The following is a 24,955-nucleotide window of genomic DNA, read 5'->3' on the forward strand; positions in this document are numbered from 1 at the left end:
TAATCCTTAACATTCTTTGATTAAAATCTTAATAATATTCAAAGTTTGATCAAGGTCTCTTGACTTTGTACACTTCATTATATTACTATTAATATTTATAGTTTTATAGTTTTGACATTAATTGTTTAATATTTTATGAGATTTATAATCCTATAAATTTAAAATCCCTCATTATAATACTATTGGTTACAATAAAAAAATTCAAACATTTTGATTGAATAAATGGATAAAAACTATGTAAAAATAATAAATAATAAATGGCAAAAGAATGTATCCATAGTGTTAAAAAAATTGGTACATTTCACATAAAACAAAGTGGTACATTAATAAAGAAGAATGGGTACATTAGAAATAAATTAGGGTATAGATAAAAGATTAAAAATTATGAATACAAATGAATTTTTAAAAATATAGGCGCTAAAAGAAATTAATACATGGGAACAAAATAAAACTAAAAAGAAAATACTACAAATTAAAAAAAAATGTTGCAAATTAAAAGTGGGTACAAACTAAAAATATAAATATACGATACAAAGGTTAGGCATAAAACATAAATTTACCATATGTAAATTTTCTATCATTGATTAAATGTCACGTGACGGTATACACATGGGTACAAACACAAATAAAACTTTAAAAAATATGGCACAAAAAGAAACTAATATATGGGTACAAATTAAAAATGAAAAGAAAATTGGTACAAATTAAAAAATATTTGCAAATTAAAAATAGGTACAACTAAAAATAAAAATATATGATAAAAAATTTATCCATAAATATAAATATACTAATTGTAACATTTTTATCATAAAGGAATATATTTAAAAATAAAAATATTTTATTATTCAAATAATTAATGATGTTATTAATACCCAAGGACCTTGATCAAAAATTGAAAATGAATAGGATTTTAATCAATGGAATAACAAAAAGAATGATGTGAACCTAATTTTCCCCTTGTTTAATTTGTTTCCTATTTGTATCCCTAGATAATCTAGGGTTAATAGACGCTATATAAGCAACTTCTAGGGTGTTAGGATTGTAATCTTTAATATCATTCAATAGTAAACCTTGAGGCTTTTCTAAATTACCCATATATTCTAGCTTAAGGTATTTCGTTCGATCGATTTCCTGTTCATTATATCACGCTACGTCAAATTTGGTCACAAGAAGTTAAAATTGAAATTCTCGAGACACCACTATGACTCCACACTCCCATATCATACAAGTTGCTATATTTCAAAGCGCCCTCTTATTTTTTGTATAATAAAAACAATTTTGTTATGTTAAAGAATAATAAAGTTGTTATTCTGTGGATGGCCTTTAAGAATAATATCGAACGAAGAATTTGATGGCTGTTAATAGTCTAATAGGGAAAGGGAGATATTTAGAGGACGATTGATTGAGAAAAAGGAACATTATCGGAGTTGATTGCATATCATTTTATACTAAACAGGACGATGAAATTCTTAGATAAACAACAATTTTTTCCCCATCTTGTGCGGTGATTATTTATAGCTTGAGGATGAATAAGGGATAAAGAATGAAAGCACATCACCTAAAACAAAATTGGACCAAAATGGCGCTGATTTACAGCATTAGCACTGTTACATATACAGTTTCCAACTTTCCATCATCAAGTACTAGCTAGCGGTAGTGGGGATCCAGTAACTGAAACCTTGTTTTTGTAGTGGTGGATTGTTCCGGTGGATACAACCACTTTGTCTTTTACCCACTTCGTCCCAATTTAAGCTCTTCTCCTGCCCGTAGTTGAATTTAGGGTAGATTATGTACCCGTTTTTTTTTTTTTTTGGGGTAAAAGAAAATTTATTACAAAAACTACACTTTACAACAAATGCCCAACACATACTTTAAATACAACCAAAAAAGGCCTAAAGCTAAAGGAAACAACAACAGAAAGGCTCAAAAACGACACAGCTTCCACCAAAAGCTTCCACCGCCATCTCCATCCTTTAAAACAGGTCCAACGGCCGATTCCCATCCTCCGTCCAGTAACGCCTCCACAGATGCCACCTCCAACCACAAGTTGCTACAAGAGCACAACCATAAACAAGGGATAATCAGTAGCCAAGTGAGCAAAGCCGACTATCAGAATGAAGTTCGTGGATACCCACGAACGACACTGTTGAAGTCGACATATTACAAAGAGAAAGTGGTGGTGGTTGTACCACCGAGCCGGAGCAACCGTCGAAACTCGATACACAATCTCAGAAAGAAACCTGGCTGACAATCGGATCAAAGAGAGGTAGGGAAGAGGTATACCTTCAAGAGTAGAGGAACAAGGGAGACTCGAGAGAAAATTGAGAAGAAATAACAGTAGAGGCAGGGAGAGAAGAAGGAAAAGAAAAAAAGAAAAGACACGACAGCCGACCCTAGCCAAAGCTAGGGCCGATGCCACCGAAAAAACCCAAGATTGAAAGGCTCACAGACAGTGAGAAATACTCTGAGAGAAGAGAGAAAGAACTCTCACCAATGAGAGAATTAAAGCACGTGACTTTTGTTATGTATCGTTTGTTTGGATTGAAAAAAACCTCGTTTTCCCATTTTTTGATAGAGCAGCTCTCGTGATGTTCCAACCCAATGACCGACATGTCAAATCCATTCATGAAAAATGCTAGTTGTGATCTACTGGGAGTAAAAGAGAATTGCTAGTTAGCATGAGAATAACTGATGAAATGATAGTTGGTCTATCAGGTATATCTTCTTACTCTATGCAGTTCTCCACAAATCCGTTGTCGTCCAGCGGTTAGGATATCTGGCTTTCACCCAGGAGACCCGGGTTCGATTCCCGGCAACGGAACTTTTTCTTTAACTTTTGCCTTTTGGCTTCTTGATGAATCTGCCTCTTATTAAACAGAAATTAAAAGGCCAATTTTCGTGATCCTGTGGTTTCGACGTCATTTTCAATGTAATTCTTGTAGTGAAAAAGTTATTAATTACATACTTGTGATGAACTTCTTTGGCAATTGAGGTTCAAATTGTAAATACAGGAATTAAAAGGTTAATTTCATGATCAATGTGGTTAGACGTTCATTTTTAACTTGTGATGAACTCCGTTGGCAATTGAGGTCCAAATTATAAATTTTGTTACTCCTTGATCACAATATGCCATGTGAGTCTCACAACAATCGTTTAAACGAATATCTATCTTGCTGCATAACAAAAAACACGAGGAAGATAAATTTGACGAAGAAAGATAATCATCATCATCATCATCATGTGATAAGGGATTTCAATCTCTCAACAATCGTGTCTAGTGCCAAGGGGGTTGCCGTATCCAACAGCATAGTCAACGGCGCAATCGCCGTTAAAAGCATTTACAACTTGAGATGTTTTTGAAAACCATAGCAATAAACAGTTACTTGGAATTATAAGTTTCTAGTCTTCAATACCTGATCATTCTTCATTTATAAGTAGAGGTCCATCCATATTGTCCTCATTCTCCACCACTTACTTAACAATCTCATGTATAATACTCCAACGAAGGCCCCATTATGTGGTAATTAAGCATATATAATACAAGAATTACAGCAACCTTGCCCACCCATTGAGCAAACGAGATATAATCCACCCCTCTGGAGTGGCAATGAGATCCAAAATGAGGTTTTTGGAGTATTACAGATCACTGATTGCACAACAGTAAGTGTGATATTTCCGGTATTCCCAAATGCAAAAGATTCCGTGGCTAGTGCACAGCCTAGTGCAGGAACGGTATGCTGTGTTGAGTTTGATTCGTGGAGCGCTCGTGGTTATTGGAGTGCTTGTTTGGATTCTGGCATGATGACTATAAACCATCTCTCAGGTATATTAGACGGTAGACTAACAGACACTTCAATATTTGAACTGTAATTGCTAGAGCGCTTATCACAGAGATTTAATTAACAACTTTTTCACCACAAGGGTTACATTAAAAAAGTCCAAGAAAAAAATTTGGCCATATTGAAAATAAAATTGCATCTTTTTATTTCAGTTCTTGTAATAATTAAGGCGGGATCTATCACCGATTGCAATTGAAGTTGGCTCTTCCCTCCAATCTTTCCATACCTGCACGATTTGTGAATGTACAGATATAAATTGTTCATACTTTCCCTTGCATTCAATTGCAGTATAATAGTCTATCACTTTTCATTCCCTCCTCCACGATGGAAAGAGCTATTTTTCGTCCACGTTATTGTTTCCGGTACTAACACACCAAAGCTGTAGATACATTAATGTTGGAGTTTATTCAACGAAATCCAACTGAAGTGTGGTCGATCACAGTCGTCACTCGAATCTTGAAAACAATTTTCTTTAAAACTCAAAAACTTGATTGGTTTGCGATTTAAAATTTTTAAAACTTACGACTTAAACTAGACAAAAAGATCTAAAAAGAGAGGGTCGCAGTAGAGGGAGAAAGAGGATAGAAGAGGAAAGAAAGTAAGAGATGATTGAAGGAAAGAGAAAGAAGAGAGAGGATCAGACGAGATAGAGAGGAAGATGAGTGAAAGAAAGAATTGAGAGAATGAATAAAACGGATTGGAGGAGAGACGAAAAAGGTAATAAAAAAAAGGGGAGAGAGAGAGAGAGAGAGAGAGAGAGAGAGAGAGAGAAAAGAAATAAGTGAGTTTAAGTTTAAAAACTCTAAAAACTCACTTTTTATGTTTTTAGAGAATAAATTATATTTTTGAGTTAATCTTGAGTTCAGTTTTTTAAAATAATCCTATCAAACAACTTTTTAAGGTTTAAAACTTGAAAATTGTTTTTGAGTTTAAAAAGTTGATTCAAGTAGAATACCAAACATGCCCTAAGTGTCTTCGGACTTTGTTTCATCTTGTTTTCACTTGTTCATAAATCATGCAGGCATGGAAAACTTGGAGGAAAGGGACAACTTCAGATTTTTATGGATCCAACCTTGAGGACTGACTCAAATATTGAAGCAATGAGATGCATTATTCAGGGTGGATTGTTATGTGTGCAACACAATAAAGCTGATAGGTCAAACATGACTTCAGTTATTCTCATGCTTAGTAGCAACTCCATCACTCTTTCCGGTACCTTCGGAACCAACATTTTTTTTCCGAGTAGATCGAACATGCCCGCAACCTTAGGATCAAATATTTCATCCTCAGTAATTGAGGTTTCAATCACGGAACTAGCTCCACGCCCGCACACATGCTCAATTAATACTTGAACAGGATAAATGATCCCAAAGTGCATGTTTGGTAGTCATTCAATTGAAAAAGATGATAATGAGAGACGAAGTCTTTCACTTAGTGAAAATTACGAACTTGCAATATAGCTTCTTTTGTTGCTCGTTCGTGGCGGCAACATAACTATAAGGAGAAGCGGAAGTGACAGTTTGTACTATATGATGATATTGAATTAAGACATAGTATTTCTGTCATGATCTTCCGGGAAATATGTTCGAATGAAAATGTTAATATGCTCCTGTGTATTTTACACACAAAAATATTTGGTCGTCAAGAGTTTGAATCTTGACCTACGACCTAACAGCTAAAAAATCTGTTGTAGTGATTGCGCATACAAAAAACCATTTGAGGTCGTAGGCAAAATAGCTGACCCTTTGAGAGCCGCCTCTGATTCCTAATTATTTTTCTCTTTTTCGTGTTTTTGTTTTTTTCCTTCAAAAAACTTCCAAAATTTGTACTGCATGTACTGCTACACAATGTTGTACTGCGAAGTTTCCAATTGAGATCCAACAAGAAGAAGAATCCAAAACATAATTAAAATGACTAAAATGCCTAGAAATAATTTGGTGATCTTCATTGATTCTGTATTTGGTTATACATATGGTGCATATACATGGTGTATCAAAGTGTAAATCTACATAGCAAAGCAGTTGCCACCTTTTCTAACTACCATTTGAACCGCCGGAGCATCCTTAGAAAAACCGACGGCTTCCCATCTTCTTTGAGCAGACGGCCTTGGAAGATTCTCCGGCACGATGGTCTCCAGTGAGTTAGGGCTCCACTGTGGGCACATTCTTTTTTCACTCCATTTTGCGACCCTCTGGTCACTTGATGTTGCTATTTCCAACGGCAAAGGCATAACTTTAGCAATGGCCTCATGGGTTTGGTTACTTACTACGCTGCCCATTTCGAATCCGATCATGATGCAACTCATGCCTACAACACATCGTTTAGCCCATGATCCATGATCATTTTTGTTCCTACACGCAAGTATTTGACATGATTAAACACCAAATGACCTCCTCATGCATAAATAACTTTCAATTGGTCAAACAAATACGAGGCATGAGATTGGGGTTTGATTACACATACCATGCAGGTACTTGATTTTGCTTTGAGGGCAAAGAAGGGCTTGAACCATGGCTTTGATTTGAAGGTGGCGGATTGAGGCAGCAGTTGAAGTTTGTAACAGTCATCTCTCTCTATGTCCTCTCTCTCTCTCTCTTCTCTCTCCTTCTTTCTCTATTCCTTCTGAATTTTAGCAATGAAAGAAGGAGAGGGAGCACGTATATATCGCAAGAGGAAGGTGGGTTTTGGTTAAACGAGATGGAGTAATTGGTAGTACCAGACAAATACCTCAACGGTGACCTTCCACGTGGGGTTGGACCCTCTATCACAAGCCAATAGTTGCTTGCCGTCTATTACTACCACAATATTTCCCTTGGAGACGCGTGTGGGATTGAGTTTCCTGTTCATCAGTTAGAGAGAGAGAGTACATATTGTCACTCTCTTTTTCTGCAGATACACCCAAAAGAATCAACTAACTACTCATGCAAAACCTCTCACTTTCAGCAGAAGCTGCCGACAATTAAGCCAGCGTACTCGGTAAACAAAGATCTAATATTTGAAACATTGAATTAGCGAGTACTACGAAGCATCCAAAAAGTCTCTTCGGAAGAGTCATTGGTATTTGGTTGGAGTGCTGAGTGCTCTACCTTATTTTGACTTTGGACCAATTACAGCAAATGCTACCAATTTATTTTCACTATCACATGACGCCAAATTTGTTTAATCTTTTCATCATTCATATTGTTAAAACAATCAACAAATTATACTAGTATTTTAGTGTCTGCAAAAAAATCATGTCAAAAGCAAGGAGCTTCAGGCTAAAATAAACTTCAAAGATTATGGATTCTAGTTTTTTTTAATTTGGTCCTTGAAAGTTGATTTTTGCGAGATAAGTTTTTAGTTATTAGTGCATAGTCTCTATTGTAATGGTCACTATTTACTTCTTTTACAGTTCCTCTTCAAAGTGGACGCTGCTTATATTCAAAGAATGTTTCCTTACTAGTTTTCTTGATGAATAATGTTAAGAAGACTAAATGTGTAGACTAAATTTTGTAAACTAAAAGACATAAAAGTTGATGATTAAGTTATTACTTAAATATTGATTAACGTATTTATTTCTTATTAATGACATATTATTTAGTTTATAAATTTAATATACGTAACGTTACTGATTAATTGTCAAATTAAAGTTTGTTTAGTTTTAAAGCGATGACTGTTTTATTTTGTTGTTTGTCGTGCTCGTCAGCCAGCCGACATATTCACCAACAAGTGATAACTAAAAGTGGCCAAGTTGACCTTAATTTTTACTTTTCAAGTACTTGAAAGCTCAAGGTAGGTATAACCACTACAAGGTAGATTAATAGTGATGAATTTCAAGCTCATATTTCATATTATATGTCTTAAATTTGATTTTTTATGTTGATGAATCGCACGATGATGACTAGTGAGAAGCTGAAATGCATATGTAATTTTTTTTTGCTTTAAAAAATTTAGACTGCCATGTCAAAATGACCGAATGATCCCCTTTTTAAAAGACAGAAAAAAAAAGCTCAAGTAGGTACACAAAATCTCACCAAAAATTAGGTTGTTATTACTTATTAATAGGACGCCATGAAATCAACATCTTGATACAGTAGTCCTTACCTTGCTGTTAATATTTCTTCACTTCTTTAATTAAATTACTTTAGATTTTTATTTCTCAGAAATATCTAATTCTTCGAAAATAAATGACCAAAGCATGTGACTTTACCAAGTCCCAAAGTCAACATAACGCAGTTGTTGCTCGGTGCACGACGCCGTTTCACCTCCCCCTAAGAAACAGACCAGTTAGATCTCAGCATTCAGCAGAAACCAGTGTCTTCGTGTAGATCGCCCAAAATCTCTCCCAGTGCATCGCTTTCACTGCGATTTCGTCACTCTCTAAAACCCTAATTCTCTCTCTTTCTCTAAAACCCTGTTCTTCTACTTACTTCCCAGAAAACCAAAATTTCATCTTTTTCAATGCCTGCACTTGCAAAACCCTAAATCCCCAAATCCAATTGTGAAACCAAATTGAATCCCTTTTCGTTTCCGAAACGGCAATTCTCATTGGATTCGATTGATTTGTCATCCCTTCAATAATCCCAAATCATTTCTCAACCAAAAACCCTTTTTTTTTTTAATTCAGCGCAGAACCAGATAGCCATTTCAGCTAAAGCCCCAATCTTTCGGCAGAACAAAGTCAGTGATCGACTCAGTGAGTCGCATTCTGAGAAAATTTTCCGAATTTTGGAGACTTGAATTTTGGTGGGTTGGTGGGGGCAGAGGATGTTAATGGTTGAGAACTATGGAGGGAAGTAAAGTGGAGAATGGAAGCTCAAGCGAGGGTCGGCCTCCGAACCCTCTTTCGACCGCTGCGGCCTACTGGCAGTGTGGCTTTAGCCCCGCCGATGGCGTTCCAGTGCCGTGCAAGAAATCACTCGTTCGACACCCGTCTCTTGTATGTTTCATTCATTCCTCTGCTTCTGCATTTTTCCATTTGGGTTTCTTAGACGTTTAGTGATTAATTGTATGTTTAAGCTGTTAATTATGTAGAAATGGCTTCTAGAATTTTGATTAATAAGCTTACTTGCTATGAGTAGTTCTGTTTTTCGGAGTATTGAAGATCTGTTTTCGTAGCGATTAAATTGTCGAATATAAATTCTCTGGTCTTGGTGCAATTGTTGAATGTGTGAATCGGATTTTGCAGATGAAGACGAAAACAAAAGAGATCAAAGTTGAGCCGGGAGTTCAAGCAGAGGACTTTGAATCTAATTTCATTCCAATTGTCCGCTCCGGTGCATGGGCTGACATTGGGTCTCGTCCAAACATGGAAGATGTGTATGTCTGCTTGGACAATTTTATTGACGATTATGGGCTCAAGGATCATGCCGATGGCCCGAGTGCTTTCTATGGGGTATTTATCGTCTTTACACATGTTCTTACGAATTTCCTAACACATTGTGCAATAACATTCTACTCTTGAGTTGTTTAGTTTTCATTTGTTGACTATATGCCTCAGTTCTTTAGAGGTAGATTTTTGTGGTGGTTGTTGATATTAGAACATATGTTTCAAACAATAATCTGTATGTGTTGCACTTGCTAGCTAATATTATCCTTAGAATTTCCTAATTGAACATTCCTACCGTATTGGTTGGTCAGGTGTTTGATGGACATGGAGGAAAGCATGCGGCTGATTTTGCTTCATCCCATCTGCCGAAGTTCATTTTGGAGAATGAAGACTTCCCTACAGATATTGAACAGGTTGTCACTTCAGCGTTTCTGCATACTGACACTGCCTTTGAGGAAGCTTGCACCTTGGATGCCAAACTTGCTTCCGGTACCACTGCATTGACAGCTCTTCTCATTGGAAGGTTGGATTTTTTTTTTCGTTTTCTCTACCTTTGAACTATTGATGCATGTATCAAGACTGTTCAGACAGCCGACCCCGCTTAGTAGGATAAAACTTGGTGGTGGTTGTTTGTTTCCTTTTTTTTTTCCTTGAATGAATTGTTACCTTGTGTCAGTGTAGATCAATGACACTAAAAGCATAATTGGGTTGTTACCCTAAATTGTAATTGTTGGTCTACTGCCTTCCGAAGCAAGCTCGGACTTAATTAGAGTACTTGGAAAGTTTAGGCTGCCTAGTAATATTCTGTTGAGATTAGTTTCTTCTTATGGGTGTGGGTAACTATGATCCAGTTGACCTGTTTAGTGTTTACCTAAGGTCAAGCATACGTGTGTAGTTGATTTATTGTGGTTCGATCTGTGTCTTCTCTGATTAACCCGTTTATGTATGTCCTGAAATATTACAAATGTACCATGATATGTGTGTCATTGATTAGTCATATGTTGATCCTAGTTTCTATTGCTAGGTTGTTGGTGGTTGCAAATGCTGGAGATTGTCGAGCAGTGCTGTGCCGCCGTGGAAAAGCAATTGAAATGTCAAGAGATCACAAACCAATTTGCAGCAAAGAGAAACAACGGATCGAGGCATCTGGAGGACATGTGTATGATGGTTACCTTAATGGGCAACTTAACGTTGCTCGTGCCTTGGGAGACTGGCATATGGAAGGGATGAAGGCCAAGGAGGGTGGGCCACTCAGTGCAGAGCCAGAACTTATGACCACAAAGTTGACAGAGGAGGACGAATTCCTTATCATTGGTTGTGATGGGATCTGGGATGTGTTCAGGAATCAAAATGCTGTGGATTTTGCTCGTCGGAGGCTTCAGGAGCACAATGACCCAGCCGCGTGTAGCAAGGATTTGGTTGATGAGGCTTTGAAGAGGAAGAGCGGGGACAACTTAGCTGCTGTCGTCGTCTGCTTCCAACCACAGCCTCCGCCTAATTTGATTGCCCCTCGCTCCAGAGTGCAGAGGAGTTTTTCGCAGGAAGGTTTGAGGGAGTTGCAGAGCTTCTTGGATGACTTGAAAACTTGAGATGATGTCGAATGCTTTACCCTTTTTCCCCTCTACATCATGTGTTTGTCTAATTGAAAATTTCCATCGTAGTTTTACTGAGATTTTCGAGTTCCAACTGTAATATATGCGGCGGCCAAGTCGGTAACCTAATTTGTTGTCCCTGTATAACTCTGATTTAACTCGTGTAGACAGTCCTTGATATGATTTTAAATAGTTGATGGGATTTACAGTGGAATTACTTGTTCATGACTTACCATCATTATTCTAATGGGCGTTCACTTTCCAACTACATGATGATTGGTTATCTTGCACTTATATTGTTGCTTGTAAGCCTTTTAGAGAACAACTTAAATGGCATGTGGTGTACTCGTGCAAATGAAGCTAGGACATACGGACAAAAACTTTCACATGTTTTCATTTAATTGTCACAAGAGGCCATTGTCGTGTAAGTTTTTCTCTTTGTTAAGCTGATTACATGCTTTTTGGAAGTGCACCTATATAGTGGCGGAAATCGCTTTTGAAACCGTTTGGCCAAAAAAAAGTTTTTGGGTTCTAAAAGTGCTTTGTAGTACAATCAAGCACTTACTAGGTGCTTCTTAAAGGACCTCCAAGTGCTTTAATTTTTTCAAAATTTTAATTGTTTGAGACATGAGGGATTTACCTAGTGGAAGTGTTTCCTATAAAAGCATTCTCAAATGGGATCTTACTATAGTTTTCTCCTACGTGAGCGATAGACAGAATCAAGCCTCCCAATATATGCACAAAATAAAATGGGAGCTGTTGTTACCACTGTAATAAAATCATCGTGTACTCTTCTACGTATTTTTTATTTCTTTTTTCATAAATTCAACAACCCAATAATATTTTTGAATAACAATGCTGCATGAATGGTACTCGGAGTGACGAACGCTCTCTGCTTGCTATCATCTGAAAAGAATCATAGGTATTTATTTGTATAACATTCTCAATTTTTTTTGGAATTAAATGTTCTAATCGCAAAATACTAAGAGCTACTTTTAGGCTTAATTGAATTAATAGTCATTGTGGTGATATGATGGTTAGAAGATAGCACCTGTGAAAAAAGGATAGTCGGAAGATAGTTTCGGTGGTTTATTGGATTTATATCTTACATTTTTAACTGAAGAATAATTTAAATATACCTTGACTGAGAAGGCAGAGATGAACCCTAAACAGCACAAAAATTCAAACACCACCCCCACAAACTCCTTTTCTATACCCAGACTAACTCCTAAGTAGTATTCCATAGGCAGGCACAGCTGGTTCACCCAAATTAAATGTGTCTTTTATGTCGACAAATGTGTGAAGCAACCCTAAACCCTAAACCCAAGTACGTTAATTCCAGTCACCCATTAATTTGTAGGACATGTTCGTGGACTCCGAGCAAAACTAAAGATCATTAAGTCCTTCAATTTATTCACATATACATGTATAAGGTTTGTTTTCATCTCTTCTGGAAGTTCAATGCCTTGATTGAAAAGGCAAAGATGAATCCGAAGAGCACTGAAATCCCAACATGGACAATTGCAACAACACCTAGAAAGCCTTCTCTGTAGCCAAAATAATCCTTCATAAAATCTTCAACAGTTTCACCCGAATCAAGCGTATCCTTGATGCCTCCAAATTGTGAAGTAAGCAATCCGTACAAAGTCCAAGACACCGGACACACCCAGTAGAACCATCTCCACCATATCGGAATTCTCTGTGCCACAAAAACCAACATATTGAGTCCTAGTATAATATGTTAAATCAAATAAACAAGAATACGCAAAGTGATCATTGACAATGTGTTGCGCGCGTTACTTACTGTTCTTGGAATGATGAATCCGGAAAAAACATTCCATAAGGGGTAGACGGCTGAGGAAGCTACAGCAGCAATGGTTGTGTTGGGAGTAATGCCCACAATCATCATACCATACAATGTGTAGTATAAGAAGGTGAAGTACATGAAGAAGAGATACCAAAGGAACTTGCCGACCGTCCAATCGAATCCGATCATGGTGTATACTATAAGCCCATAGATGATAGTTTGGAACAAAGTATATGGAAGCTCAATGATTATCTACAATAAAATTTGGAATTAGTGTTGGATGATTAGAGATAGGAAAGGATCATCTGCCCTCTAGAAGGGATTTGCAGTTCCCTTCTCTCCTCCAGCACTACTCCCTTTATTTCTAGCCCTTTGGATTAAATAAATCAAACGAGATTCAAGGGACAGAAACAAGGAGAGGAGTACATAAGTAGAAAAACGGAAGTTTGGAAATTACTAGGCGAAAAGCAAGCTTCACCAAACTTGGTAACATACCTGTCCCAAGGCATATGGAAAAGCTGAGTACATTCCAGCAGCCCTTTCTCTGTAAAATACTATCCTTTCAATACCTACAACTGGCTGCACTGATGAGGCATTTTGTATCCCAATGAAGAGAACAGCAGAATACATAGAACCCATTGCATTAAGAACATCTTGTTGGTTATTCCTGCATTTCACAAGAACATTAGGTTTCATATTTCGTCACATACCTTACATATATAGAAATATCTCGAAAGTAATTAACGCTATCTATGTACCTTTTGGAACCAAGACCCCAGAATATTGTCCCAAATACTAAAGCCATCATAGCAGTGTACAAAAGTCTCACTGCACTGTATGATGGGTTTCGCCAGTAAGACCAATGCTGTTTCCATAGGCAAGCTATACACTGGTTGAAGAAAGACTGAGAATACTGTGTAGAAAAGTGCAAATCTCTTGAATTTGGTGGTGGAGTACTTAGTTCCTTGATCAAGACCTTATTTCTCCTAAACATTCGACATGCGGTATTAGTAACTTGAACGTACAGTGTTGCAAAAAAACATGATTGTTTGGCTTTCCATGAATTCAATCTCAATTTGTCACCCTTCAGTGTTTAATAACTACACTAGAAGCTAATAAATAAATGTTCAAACTTTTACGGAAATCCAACCTGTGTAGTTCCGAGTTCTTATATATGTCACTGAAACTAACCCCGAGAGCCTCTTCTTGTCCTGCAGAAGTAACCTCCAGCATCCAAGTTGCAGGATTGTGACTGTCCCGTAATTTAGAAACTCCACTAATTCCCTTGAAGAAATAAAACTTTTTTATGTTAGCAGTTGAGTAGAACATTTTCAGATGGTATAGTTTCTGAGTATGTATTAAGCCTAACCTCAAAATAGTTGATCAAGTCCGAAGAATGGTGGCCTAAAGGCCCAACATATATTTCCTCGCCTCCTCGTTTCAAAAGAAACAGCTGCAATGTGGGACAGTAAAGTTCTCAGTTCTTTTTACACCAAGCAACATACTCAACTTGTATAATCCTAAGCATAACAAGGTATCTAACCTCATCGAAAGCATCAAATATGTCAATGCTTGGCTGGTGAATGGTGCAGACTACAGTTCGCCCAGTGTCCACCGTATTCCTCACTGTTCTCATTACAATTGCTGCTGCCCTGGCATCAAGGCCAGAGGTTGGCTCATCCATGAATATTATGGAGGGGTTGGCAACAAGCTCTACTGCAATTGTTAGCCTTTTACGCTGCTCAGTTGAAAGACCATTCACTCCGGGCAATCCAACAAGTGCTTCCCTTATTGAGGTCAGTTCCACAAGCTCCATAACTTCCTCGATGAACATCTACAACCAATAGGCAAATTTATGGTTAATGATTTAACTTGATGGAAAAGAAAATTAATGAAAATCATGTGCAACCTAGCTTTTGGTTGACATTGATTGTATCATCTGCCTCAAGCCCCAATAAGAAAAACATAGTTTGAAAGTATACCTTTCTGGTTGGGGAATCAACCTCTGGTGGTAACCGGAGCCATGCTGAATAAATCAAAGCCTCATAAACCGTGACATGAGGAGAGTGTATATCTGTTTGTTCACAATATCCGGATATGCGAGCAAATGTTTCTTGATTTTTTGGATATCCAGATATGGTGATGTTTCCCTCGATATATCCACCTGTTTTCCTTCCGGCCAAGACATCCATTAGAGTAGTCTTTCCTGCGCCACTAACACCCATTAGGGCTGTTAGGACACCAGGCCGAAAGGCACCACTCACACCCTTCAGAAGTTCTAGTCGATTCTCAGTTATGCCTTCAGCTTTCATTTCCTGCAAGAATGCATAGGAAGTATGTAAATGCATTCCACACTAGAAGAAAGCACTTCAATAAATATGCCCCTCATCATCAGCAACCTTTACAAAAGCAGAAAAGATACCTGTGGCATGTCAACTGCATATCTGATTTCATTAAATGTAATTGAGAGGGGTTCAAATGGAAGAACCATTCCTCGCTTCCTGGTACGATTGGCAGACATATTCTCTTGACTTTCATTTCTTGTTAATGAAAGCTCGGTGGTGTCTCCAGTTTTCTTGGCAAGTTTCTTTGCCAAGGCTTCTTTGGACATTACTGCCTGAGGCTTGTCAATGGCTACAGAAAATTTAGTGTGATTGTTAGAACATCTCCAATGATGAGAAGAAAAATGTCTAAGTTGGTACTTACGATCAAGATACTGAAGTGCCAAGGTGAAAAGGAAGTTGAATAAAAGAATAAATCCAAGTAAAGCTACTACTCCAAGCCAGTACCAGCGCGCTTCTGGTAGTACCCCTCGAGACTTCATGACCAGAACTCCTAATGGTTCTGTGGAGTTGGCAGGAACCTATAATCCAAATGTTGCACGCACGTACATTTTAGCTAACATTTTTCATTGTTAATTTTTTTCTCATGTACTAACCTTTCATCTCGGTAAAAAAATGATGCTTACATGTCTCCAACTTTTTCCAAGAAATTCGTTGACGGCCAAGGCATTCATTCCATATGCCATCGGTGAGAGCCAATACCCCCACAGCAACCATTTCTTCATACTGTCTGATAACAAAAGGGGCATTTTTTAACCATCAAATCTAAAAGCAGTTACCAAAAAAGAAATGATAACGATGCATCTGTATAACTGATTCACCTCGAGATAAGATAAAGCCACCTAGAACGAAAACAACAAGTAAAGCAGCAGACCCAAATGTGTTTGCAACAATTGGGCTCCTGCCTATTGCCGCTATCAATCGGAACAGTCCATTTGCCATCTGGCTAATACACAGCAGTGAAAGGAACTGTTTGAAGAACCTGACAGTACAAACTTTCATCAGTTCCATAACAAATGGTTTCGAGGCCAAATTTTTAAAACTAATTTCTACTATGTTATGTTTTTCACCTTCCAATGTTCGGATCATAACCTATAACGTAGTAAGTAACGGTCACCCAAATAGAAACCTCCACAATGGTCAAAGGGATCCTTATCAGACAATTCGGTAAAGCATACGCCCAAGCAGGAAAGAACAGAAGATCCCTTTGCTTGAAAAACACAGGAAGTCTCATTACAGTCATAGCAAGTTCCGAGTACCCACTGAACATAATGATCACAATTGTGAAAAACAAAGATCCCATGTAAATCCCACCATCTTCCACACTACCTCGGTGCATCTCAGTCCGTAAGAATAATGTCATTGTTACCAAAGCCATTAAACTAAACTGAAACCAAAATCAAAACCGTAGTTCAAATTAGCTAATTGCAGGTTGACAATCCAAATTTTCACTTGGCATTTATATAATTACGAACAATTTTTTTTTAAAAGCAATATGATTAGTCATATTTTGAATTCCAGCTGTTCTTCTAAAGCAATACCAGAATTCACATTGTGATTTTTAGGCTTAAGTCTAAAGCGAATGTTCAACACATGCTCATATTCTACTTACCTGGATCATTTTGAAAATGTAGATAAACGAATTCCTCTTCATAAGCAAAATTTGTCTAGACATACAAGCTTTGTAAAGTTCCTTCTTGCCAACTCCATACTTCTTAGTTGTTAAAGATGCAGGGTTGCCTTTAGACTTGTCAAACGGAATGGCAAGCTCATCGCCAAGTTCTCTACCGATGTGAAATGACTGCAATGCTTCAGCAAATTCATCGGAAGTTACAAAGCTATAAGGCTTCTCTTTATGAGCCCAGTATTGCTCTTGATCTTTCCTTGATGTTACCTATAATAAACACAACAAAAAATAAAAGTTGTAATTATCAAGTCTGATCTTCCTGCAGAAATTAAATAAGTAAACGGGAAGATATGTCATTGTACGACTAAATTACTTCTTGTAGGAAATCAGCAACTCCTTTCCTCTCTGGACATTTGAATCCCATTTGTCCGAAGAATTCAAGCACATTCTCACGAGGGCCTTGATACACAATGTGGCCATCTGAGAGGAGAATTATGTCATCAAAGAGATCATAAGTTTCTGGTGCTGGCTGCAAGAGAGAGATTAGAGCAGTTCCATTGAGGATGTGGATGGATTGTCTGAGTGAATTTACTATGTGATATGTAGTCGAACTGTCCAAGCCGGTAGATATTTCATCCATGAAAAGTGCTTTTGCTGGTCCGACCAGCATCTCCCCTGCAGTTTCAGGATTTAGAAATTGGTAGGGATGAATTTGTGGTCTCTTCTAGAACTACAAACCTACCTGTGGTGAGTCTCTTTCTTTGTCCACCAGAGACACCTCGTCTCATGTGATCCCCTACCAGGGTGTCAGCACAAATGTCGAGCCCCAGAACCTGCAAAACTTGATTAGCAAAAACAGAAGGAATATAGTAAAGAGACCACATTTTTATGACCGTATGATGCAACCAGTCGATTTGTACTTCTTACATCATGCGGTCATTGAGTGGTAAAAGAAATGCGGTCCTTCTAGCTAATAATTTTTTCACAATGCAAGAATGTAGACGAATGGTGGGTACCTTGATTATGTAATCTGTAACTACATTGGTTTCCTGTCCTTCCAGTGCTGCTGCCTGTAAAATACAAGCAACACCGGAAAATAAAATTTCTTTCTTAAGAATAGGTGCGTAATTGCTGATATAAATGAATTACAAAGAGAAATCTAAAATTTTGCTTTCCTCCAGTACTCTTCCGTTTCTCATACCTTCATGTAAACATCAAGATCAGGATCCGGCTTAATGTTTGCGGCCTTCTCTCTCCTTGATAATTCTACCAGCATTTCTGAAAGCGTTTCCAACGCAAATGAACTTTGATTTTCAAGAAATAGACTTCAAACTAATTAATAAGTTACACACGTCAAATTTCACTGTATTTTAACTGACCATAACGTGGCCCGACCCCTTGACATCTTGCTGAAAAAGCCATCGTTTCTCTCACTGTCAATTCCGGTATGTGTAGATCATGTTGACTTATATAAGCTGATGTTCTCTCTGGTATAAACTCTTCCATCCCGTGTCCGTTGTATGTAACTCTCCCCGAAAGCTACAAGTTATTACAAGCAATTACATGAAACCAGAACATGAAAGTTAACGCTATATAGTCTGTTGATTAGATAAAAGAAAACGTAACATGCTTACTTTTAGATCTTTACCAAGTTTTCCGGCCAGTGCCAATAGTAATGTGGTCTTTCCAGAGCCCGGGGGGCCTAAAAGCAGTGTCATTCTGCGCAAATTAGACCATAAATTTGAGAACTACCGTAATTTAAATATTTGCATCAGTAATATTGCCTAATTGATTACCTTTTTGGCTTGATAATTCCACTAACATCATTGAGGATTGGTAATTGTTGCTTTCGACTTGGAAGAATATGGAGATAATTCAAGAACAACTTCAGAGAGAAAAAAAAAATGTGATGCACAAGAGAAAGTTGAATTGCTACGTACAAAATCAAACTGCACAAATTTGTAAAGAAAAAAACGAATATTTATGTTTGATTCAAAAGTTGAATTACCTCTAACATATTAATGGAAAAGTTGAACATTGTAGGCAATGCCCTACCGCCAACATAAGCCTCTGCTTCAACATTTAAATGCTCGAACCGGACTTCAGTTGTCGGATATTCAAGTCCAACTCTGAGTGTAAATTTTGGAAAACAGAGAAAAACCAGCTCCAAATAAGTTAAGAGTTTCTTCTAGGGCCATTCAGCAAGGGGCCCAGGTGCGACCGCCCAGAGGGGTCCCCAAAAAGTTTTAAATGTAATATCGACACACCAGTTCAAGAAATACCAAATGACGAATTATTTTTCCAAACATACTGAACACAAAATGATCTCTATACGCTCCACCAATATCACTGATATTGTTCCAACTTAATCACATATTACTAGGTGTTTATCACAAAAAGGTCTCGGTGTTATTAGTTGTGATCTCGGATGTATTAATTGTAAATTATTTTGCATATGACCGATGTGAGATCATATTCTTCAACACAAAATTCTCAACCAATTCATGAAAAAGTTAATGAAAAAGAAAAAGTCAAATGCAAATGTAAGTTAAACCAGTTGGTCGGTATTTAACCTTGCACTCAGTTCAAATGATTTTCTCTATAAACTGTAAATTATTGTAGTTTAAAATAGGGACACTTTAGATGCGGTCCCTAGCTATCAATATTCTTTTATTGAAACCTTGTTAGTTTTTAGTTTTTTATTGAGGTCCCTAACACTAATATAATAATATAAGTTACTATATTTTTTTAAATTAAAAATTAAAAATTGAAATTTGTAATTGTTTATATTAATGAGATTTTAAATAAAATCCATAATTTATGGGATTAAAAATAATAAAATATAAATTATACTCTCTATTGTATTGTGTGTGTGTACGCATATATGTATGGGTACATTAACCAAAATTAACAAAAAAAGTTATTGTACCAAAACATGGATACATTCTCAAATCAACGAAAAAGAATGTACCCATATAAGTTTAAACATGGATTAAAAATTTTGAATGGATTTTATATTAAAAAAGGGTACATTTTACATATAACAAATTAATATATTTGAGAATGGGTACATTTAAGATTAAAAAAATTGAAAAATTATATGAATGGGTACATTTAAGATTAAAAAATTAAGAATCTTTTTATATATATATAAAAAAAAACTAATAGGTACAAACTTAATTTAATTTAATTTTTTATTATTTTGGAAATGTTTGAATTGAAAATTAATTAGAAGTTTAATAGGGGTGTGAGTATTAAACCCTAAATTAATTACTATTTTTATATTAAAAATTTATATAATAAACATGTAAATTCATTATCACATTAATGTTAGGGACTTGAATCAAAATTTGAGAACTAATAAAATCTTAGTCAATGAACAGTAAGAACTAGGGACCGGATACTAATTTTTCCTTTAAAATATTTTCTTCTAAAAAAAAGAGGGAAAAAGTCGAATTGATATACCTGTTCATGCGATCCTTGAGCTTCAACAAGAACTTCTCATTATCTTCCTCTGCAATCTTAATCAGTCTCTCCAACAAGTTCTTCCTTTCTAGTAATCCCAGGTTCGTCACATCAATCTCTCTAGCTTTGCCCTCCTCTTCCGCAAGCAGACCTCTCCGCGTGCGTAAATACGTAGGCAGTCTCTCGATAGCAGCCCATGTCAGAGACTCTTCATCATCTTCTTCGTGACGAGAAGACATGGAGAAAACTTCCATGGAAGTGTTTCTCCACATGTCAAAGCTGCTACGTCCACTCCCAGGATTGCTCATTGTCCCTTCACTTCAACTACTGCACTAATTTCTTATCATATAAAATCAAATTCCAAACACAACCCACCAAGCTTTCCCAGAGACTTACATGCAAAATAAAATTGTATTTCGTGGATTTCAGAGTTGAATCAACTGAGATATTAATTGAAATGGCTCCAGGGTTTATGAACGGACAGAGAGATGACCAAACGCATGTGTCATACCAGCTATGTCATTCCCTTCGGTGGGTATGGGAGTTTGATACGTATTATTTATACGAACTCCAGACTAGAAATGAGACTTTGGACTTATATTTTATTCTTTTGTACTGTAACGATATAATTATAAAAAGAAACAAAAAAGTGGGAGAATAATTTATTTTATCGAACTCGTTACATATGAGATTTGAAACTTTAAACTTAATATCTCTCATTTATAAGTTAAGAAGAATATTACTAGATCGTAGTACTAACTGATCCATATTATATTTGAAGCATGTGTATACAAATAATAGTGCAACATTTCCTAAAAAAAAAAAAAAACTTGTCTTAAAAAGAAAAAAAAATGTTAGTCTTACGCTTATGCCAATTTGATACGTAACTTACATTTTACCATGTGAGAAATTTTTGTCACAGTATCTTTTGGTGTTTAACTGTTCATTACATATTGTAATTTATATTGTTTTCCGATATAAGAATCTTGTATTCTTTAAGAATACTCCGATATACAGTTAAGAGATATAGCAGAACATTGTGATTTGCAAGCAAGAACAGTAGAGTATAGAAGCCTTGTTTCTTTAATTTGCGTGCATATTGAACTGTCCAAGAACTCAAAATTATGTGCCACCGATTGCACAGATTTAACTAATAGAGTTTACGATCAAAACGAAAAGAAACAGCCCCAGATCAGATCTGCAGGAGTTTCCTTACACAGCAAACAAAAATCAATGATCATTTGCTTAATTAATTAAGAGCTGAAACTACAGGATTGTTTATTGAATCAAACATGCTAATTCCAAGACTTATCATCCTCACCGTCTGCTGTTATTATGCAATTAATGAACAAATTAATTTGATGAAATAATTCTTTCATCATGGTATGAATCTGTTGCTTAATATCCCAGCTAGCTAGATTTGATCAATTTCTAAAATGATGAGGAGTGAGACTCTGAGAGTGCCATTATAATTGTAATCTTTCAACAAAATAGCACAAGCACGATTAATCGGAATATTTTCTTTTCTTTTCTTTTTTTCCAATTAATTATGTCATCACCTAGCACCAGCTACAATGTCAACCCTTTGTTAATAATATCATCTCTAATCACAAAGGCTAAACGTAGCTCTCTAAAAGTTAACATTTAAAGATGATTTTAGAGATAAATTTATTCATCTCCAACCATATGAGCTATATTTTATTATTTTTTTCGTTCAAACTTAGCCTATCATGGGACTACATACCAAACTTAGTCTGATTCTTTTAGGTTGATTCCCTTTCCCCCTTGATTAGAGACAGATTTTATCAATTTTATTACTAAATATGGCATATAGTACTTCATTGGAGATGACCGGGTGCTTGCTGGTGGGGCTTCCATAATAAGATGCTTTGAGAAAGTGATGATGCGAGGCCAGATCAAAAACAGTGAAACACTAATCCTATGTGATAGAACCAAGAATGTACAATTTCCAGTACAAGTTTCTCACATTTTCTCTTACATTACATGTAATTTTGCTACGAAAACTAATAATTTCAGCCATAAATTAATTCCTTCTATCTCAATATTTTGCCAGCTTTTGCAAATATTTAAGGAATCATCCATGTCCGTTGGCATTGGAACTTGAAACATACACGTAATTTTGGAGAAATTTTTAATTATCACGAAAACACAAATGATATACTATATATTTTAAGGAATTTTTTTCAAGTACCTGTCACGTATGCTGACTCGGAGCTTCCCACTAACAAGCATCTGACACCTATACCTCTACTTCTGAAGTGACACTAAAATACCCATTTTACCCTTATATTCATTTCACAAAATAATTAAATAATTAAAAAATTTGAAGTTGTGGGGTGAGCCCCAACGCTTTCCTGCAAATTGAAAAACCCATTTCTCCCCATCCCCATACCTCCACGGCTCCACCAGTCCACCCTTCCTGCCCTTCCGCATCACCTCTCTCCCTATCTCTTTCTTTCTCTCTCTCTCTTCCCCTTTTTATTTCTTCTCTTTCCTGCTCCAGAGTAAGAACAAAAAAGATGTCGGCGAACTCCGGCTGACAGATCGAGATTGACGACAGCAGATCTGAGTTGGAGTCGCCGCCGACAATCTGTGGGTTCCAGTAGAGGTAAGAGCGGAAGAGGGAGGGGAAAGGAAAGAAAGAGAAAGTCGAACAGAGAGAAGGATGATGATGATGCCAGAGAAATCACCGACCGGTGACGGAGGTGGGTGCGGGTGGTTCGGCGTCGTCATGCTCGGCGGCCTCTGATGTCATTTTGAGTTTATTTTAAAATAATTGTCAGTTTTTAAATTTAAAAGAATAAAATATACAGATGTCAAATGTTCATTAGTGGAATTCTAGTCGTTTTGGTTTTTAAATTATTTACAGTTTTGGTAAACCATTTTTTTTCTTTAAAAAAAAAAAGAGTTAGCCCTAACGAGAATTACGAATAATGATACCAATTACCAACCACGCAGTGGTATCATCGACGTCCTCTTATCGACTGTAAAACGTCATTGCTTACTCCTGTGTTCTTTGATGGAGACGTCATTGCTTGCTTCATAATTCAGATCACAAAAATACATTTCCTTCCACTTTCCTTGAAGAAAATCGTGTTGGACTCCATTTCATTTAGGCAACTAACATATAGCTCATAATTCCGTGGTTGAAAAAACTTTAAAAAAAAATTTCCCCATGCTAGTACTGAAAATTATGCATACATACATTCCACAGAACAATTAGATATATATAATAATAAATGATAGAACAATAATGTCGTAAGCAGTGACAAATGAGATACGTGATTTTTTTTTTTCATCGTAGGGGAAGATCATGAGGCTCAAACATTGTTTTTGAAGAGATTAAAATATAGGAAATTTTAGTTCAACTCATTGTTTTATTTTTGCACCTAACTTAAAAAATATTTGTAATAGAATTTCAACTTTGCCATTAAACAAATAAAAAGAATTTAGAAAAAAAATAGAATTTGTAGGTTGGCCAAAGCCACCATCGAGGAAAACAGAGGGGAAAAGAGGTTTTCACCACAGCACCTCTCTATTTTATTCAACGAATGCAATCGAAGCTTCGACGTTCAATGAATCGGAAAAGAGAGAAAGGGGGTTCCTATTCTTTTCAAGGTATGAGAAAAGAGAGGAGGAGAAAGAGAAGGAAATGAATGAATGAAGATATCAGTTCTTGACAAACTCAAGGAATTTTTTTGTCGACGTTTGGTTTGGGTTCGCTGAAAATAATGGAGAGGTGCATTGGTGTGGTGTGTTTAAGGTTATTTGGTGTAGAAATAAAAATACGTCTCTATTTTTTTTTAAATTATTTAAGGGAAATATGGGGATTTATTGCAAAAAAAAATTGTTTGATTGGGTGTAGAAATAAAACAAATGTATCCAAATAAAATTTCCCATAAAAATTTTTGTTACAAAAATAATAATATCTAGTCACCATTCGAGCTAGCTTATATGCATAGTATCAATATCAATTTACTTCCTTGCCCTACATTAATTCTCTCTGAAAATTTTTGGTGAACACTTTTCTCCCATGACAATCATGTTCAAACAATACATTGGGTCATCTCCAACCAAAAGCATTTGGCCAACATTAGCCCTAAAGTTGGATACGACAGTCTCCAACTAAAGGGCATTTTGTAAATGGGCGTATTTTGGAGGTTCAAATCAGCCCCTAGAAGGTCTACAAAGTGTTGGCCCCGGACACTTGGGCAATTTTTTTTCGTGAAGCCCACCATTTTGTGACAGATCGAAGAGGTATTTGGGCATACTAAAAAGTAGGGGTGTGATATCCACACATTCTATTTTACTTCTTACACATCTTTTTAATTTTCGGTCTTCGGATTAGATGAATTGAAGAAGATCAACAGACAAAAATTATCAAGAGGTGTGTAAGAAGTAAAATGGGGTGTATGGATAGCACACCCCAAAAAATAATAAAAATATAAAGGGACTATACTTAGCCCTCCGTGGTTACAAACAAGAAAAAATAGCTACTATCACTTGAAAATTTATATTTTTTGAAGAATAAGTTGTACCAAAGCTTTTATTAACCCAAACACTTTTTTTTAAAGTAAGGCCATTTTAACTCGGTCCTGTGATCCAGACCGGCCCGTTTGGCCTATAAAATGCTAGTTGTGAGCTGGGTCCGAGCCTTAAAATTTTGAAAAAGTCCGGTCTGGCCTAGACCGAACTAACCCGACCCGACCCATTAACAAACCCTAGTCGTAAGTGTGTATTATCTTGTTTCTAAATGATTACCACTTCTCTCTCATTGTTCTCCTTTAACCCTAGTCGTAGGTAGTGATTATTAATAATCCATGATAAGTCTTCTTGAATTAAACTTATCATTCATTATCCATCATTTTCAATTTTCTGTTTTAATATAGCATCTTACTGTCAACATACTTAAAATCTTATTCATTTTTAGGACAACATGAAACTTTATTGATTT

At 36.4% G+C, this 24,955-nt stretch overlaps 3 protein-coding genes, 1 long non-coding RNA gene and 1 other non-coding gene across 6 annotated transcripts; 2 read left to right on the forward strand and 3 right to left on the reverse strand.

Moving 5' to 3' along the window:
* Positions 1–1,566: 1,566 nt before the first annotated feature.
* Positions 1,567–2,550, reverse strand: LOC126604843 (uncharacterized). The gene is made up of 2 exons (XR_007616757.1): positions 2,190–2,550; positions 1,567–2,050 (listed from the first exon to the last, which is right to left on the reverse strand). It is a non-coding gene; the product is annotated as an uncharacterized LOC126604843 (long non-coding RNA).
* Positions 2,551–2,749: 199 nt separating this feature from the next.
* TRNAE-UUC (transfer RNA glutamic acid (anticodon UUC)) lies at positions 2,750–2,821 on the forward strand. The gene has a single exon. It is a non-coding gene; the product is annotated as a tRNA-Glu (tRNA).
* Positions 2,822–5,763: 2,942 nt separating this feature from the next.
* LOC126601699 (protein CHLOROPLAST VESICULATION-like) lies at positions 5,764–6,514 on the reverse strand. The gene is made up of 2 exons (XM_050268440.1): positions 6,303–6,514; positions 5,764–6,190 (listed from the first exon to the last, which is right to left on the reverse strand). The coding sequence occupies exons 1-2, from the start codon at positions 6,404–6,406 to the stop codon at positions 5,845–5,847; spliced, it is 450 nt and encodes a 149-aa protein (XP_050124397.1). The 5' UTR covers positions 6,407–6,514; the 3' UTR covers positions 5,764–5,844.
* Positions 6,515–8,081: 1,567 nt separating this feature from the next.
* LOC126605943 (probable protein phosphatase 2C 22) lies at positions 8,082–10,953 on the forward strand. The gene is made up of 4 exons (XM_050273399.1): positions 8,082–8,757; positions 9,007–9,213; positions 9,459–9,670; positions 10,172–10,953. Exons 1-4 carry the CDS (start codon positions 8,605–8,607, stop codon positions 10,734–10,736), a joined length of 1,137 nt encoding a protein of 378 aa, XP_050129356.1. The 5' UTR covers positions 8,082–8,604; the 3' UTR covers positions 10,737–10,953.
* A 1,161-nt stretch (positions 10,954–12,114) lies between these two features.
* LOC126605675 (pleiotropic drug resistance protein 1-like) lies at positions 12,115–20,507 on the reverse strand. Of its 2 annotated transcripts, XM_050273092.1 has the most exons (23): positions 19,981–20,507; positions 18,524–18,644; positions 18,312–18,400; positions 18,150–18,234; positions 17,895–18,054; positions 17,717–17,793; positions 17,532–17,585; positions 17,258–17,348; positions 16,889–17,190; positions 16,501–16,782; positions 15,959–16,275; positions 15,710–15,870; positions 15,515–15,618; positions 15,253–15,409; positions 14,969–15,180; positions 14,529–14,861; positions 14,090–14,380; positions 13,916–13,999; positions 13,697–13,830; positions 13,305–13,532; positions 13,042–13,213; positions 12,544–12,798; positions 12,115–12,438 (listed from the first exon to the last, which is right to left on the reverse strand). In XM_050273092.1, the coding sequence occupies exons 1-23, from the start codon at positions 20,286–20,288 to the stop codon at positions 12,181–12,183; spliced, it is 4,275 nt and encodes a 1,424-aa protein (XP_050129049.1). In that variant the 5' UTR covers positions 20,289–20,507; the 3' UTR covers positions 12,115–12,180. The 2 variants fall into 2 exon arrangements, with proteins under 2 accessions (XP_050129049.1, XP_050129048.1); XM_050273091.1 differs by having other exon boundaries at positions 14,969–15,409.
* Between the last annotated feature and the right edge of the window lie 4,448 nt (positions 20,508–24,955).

The sequence above is a fragment of the Malus sylvestris genome, chromosome 15 (assembly GCF_916048215.2).
Source record: "Malus sylvestris chromosome 15, drMalSylv7.2, whole genome shotgun sequence".
In the NCBI taxonomy this organism is placed as follows: Eukaryota; Viridiplantae; Streptophyta; class Magnoliopsida; order Rosales; family Rosaceae; genus Malus; species Malus sylvestris.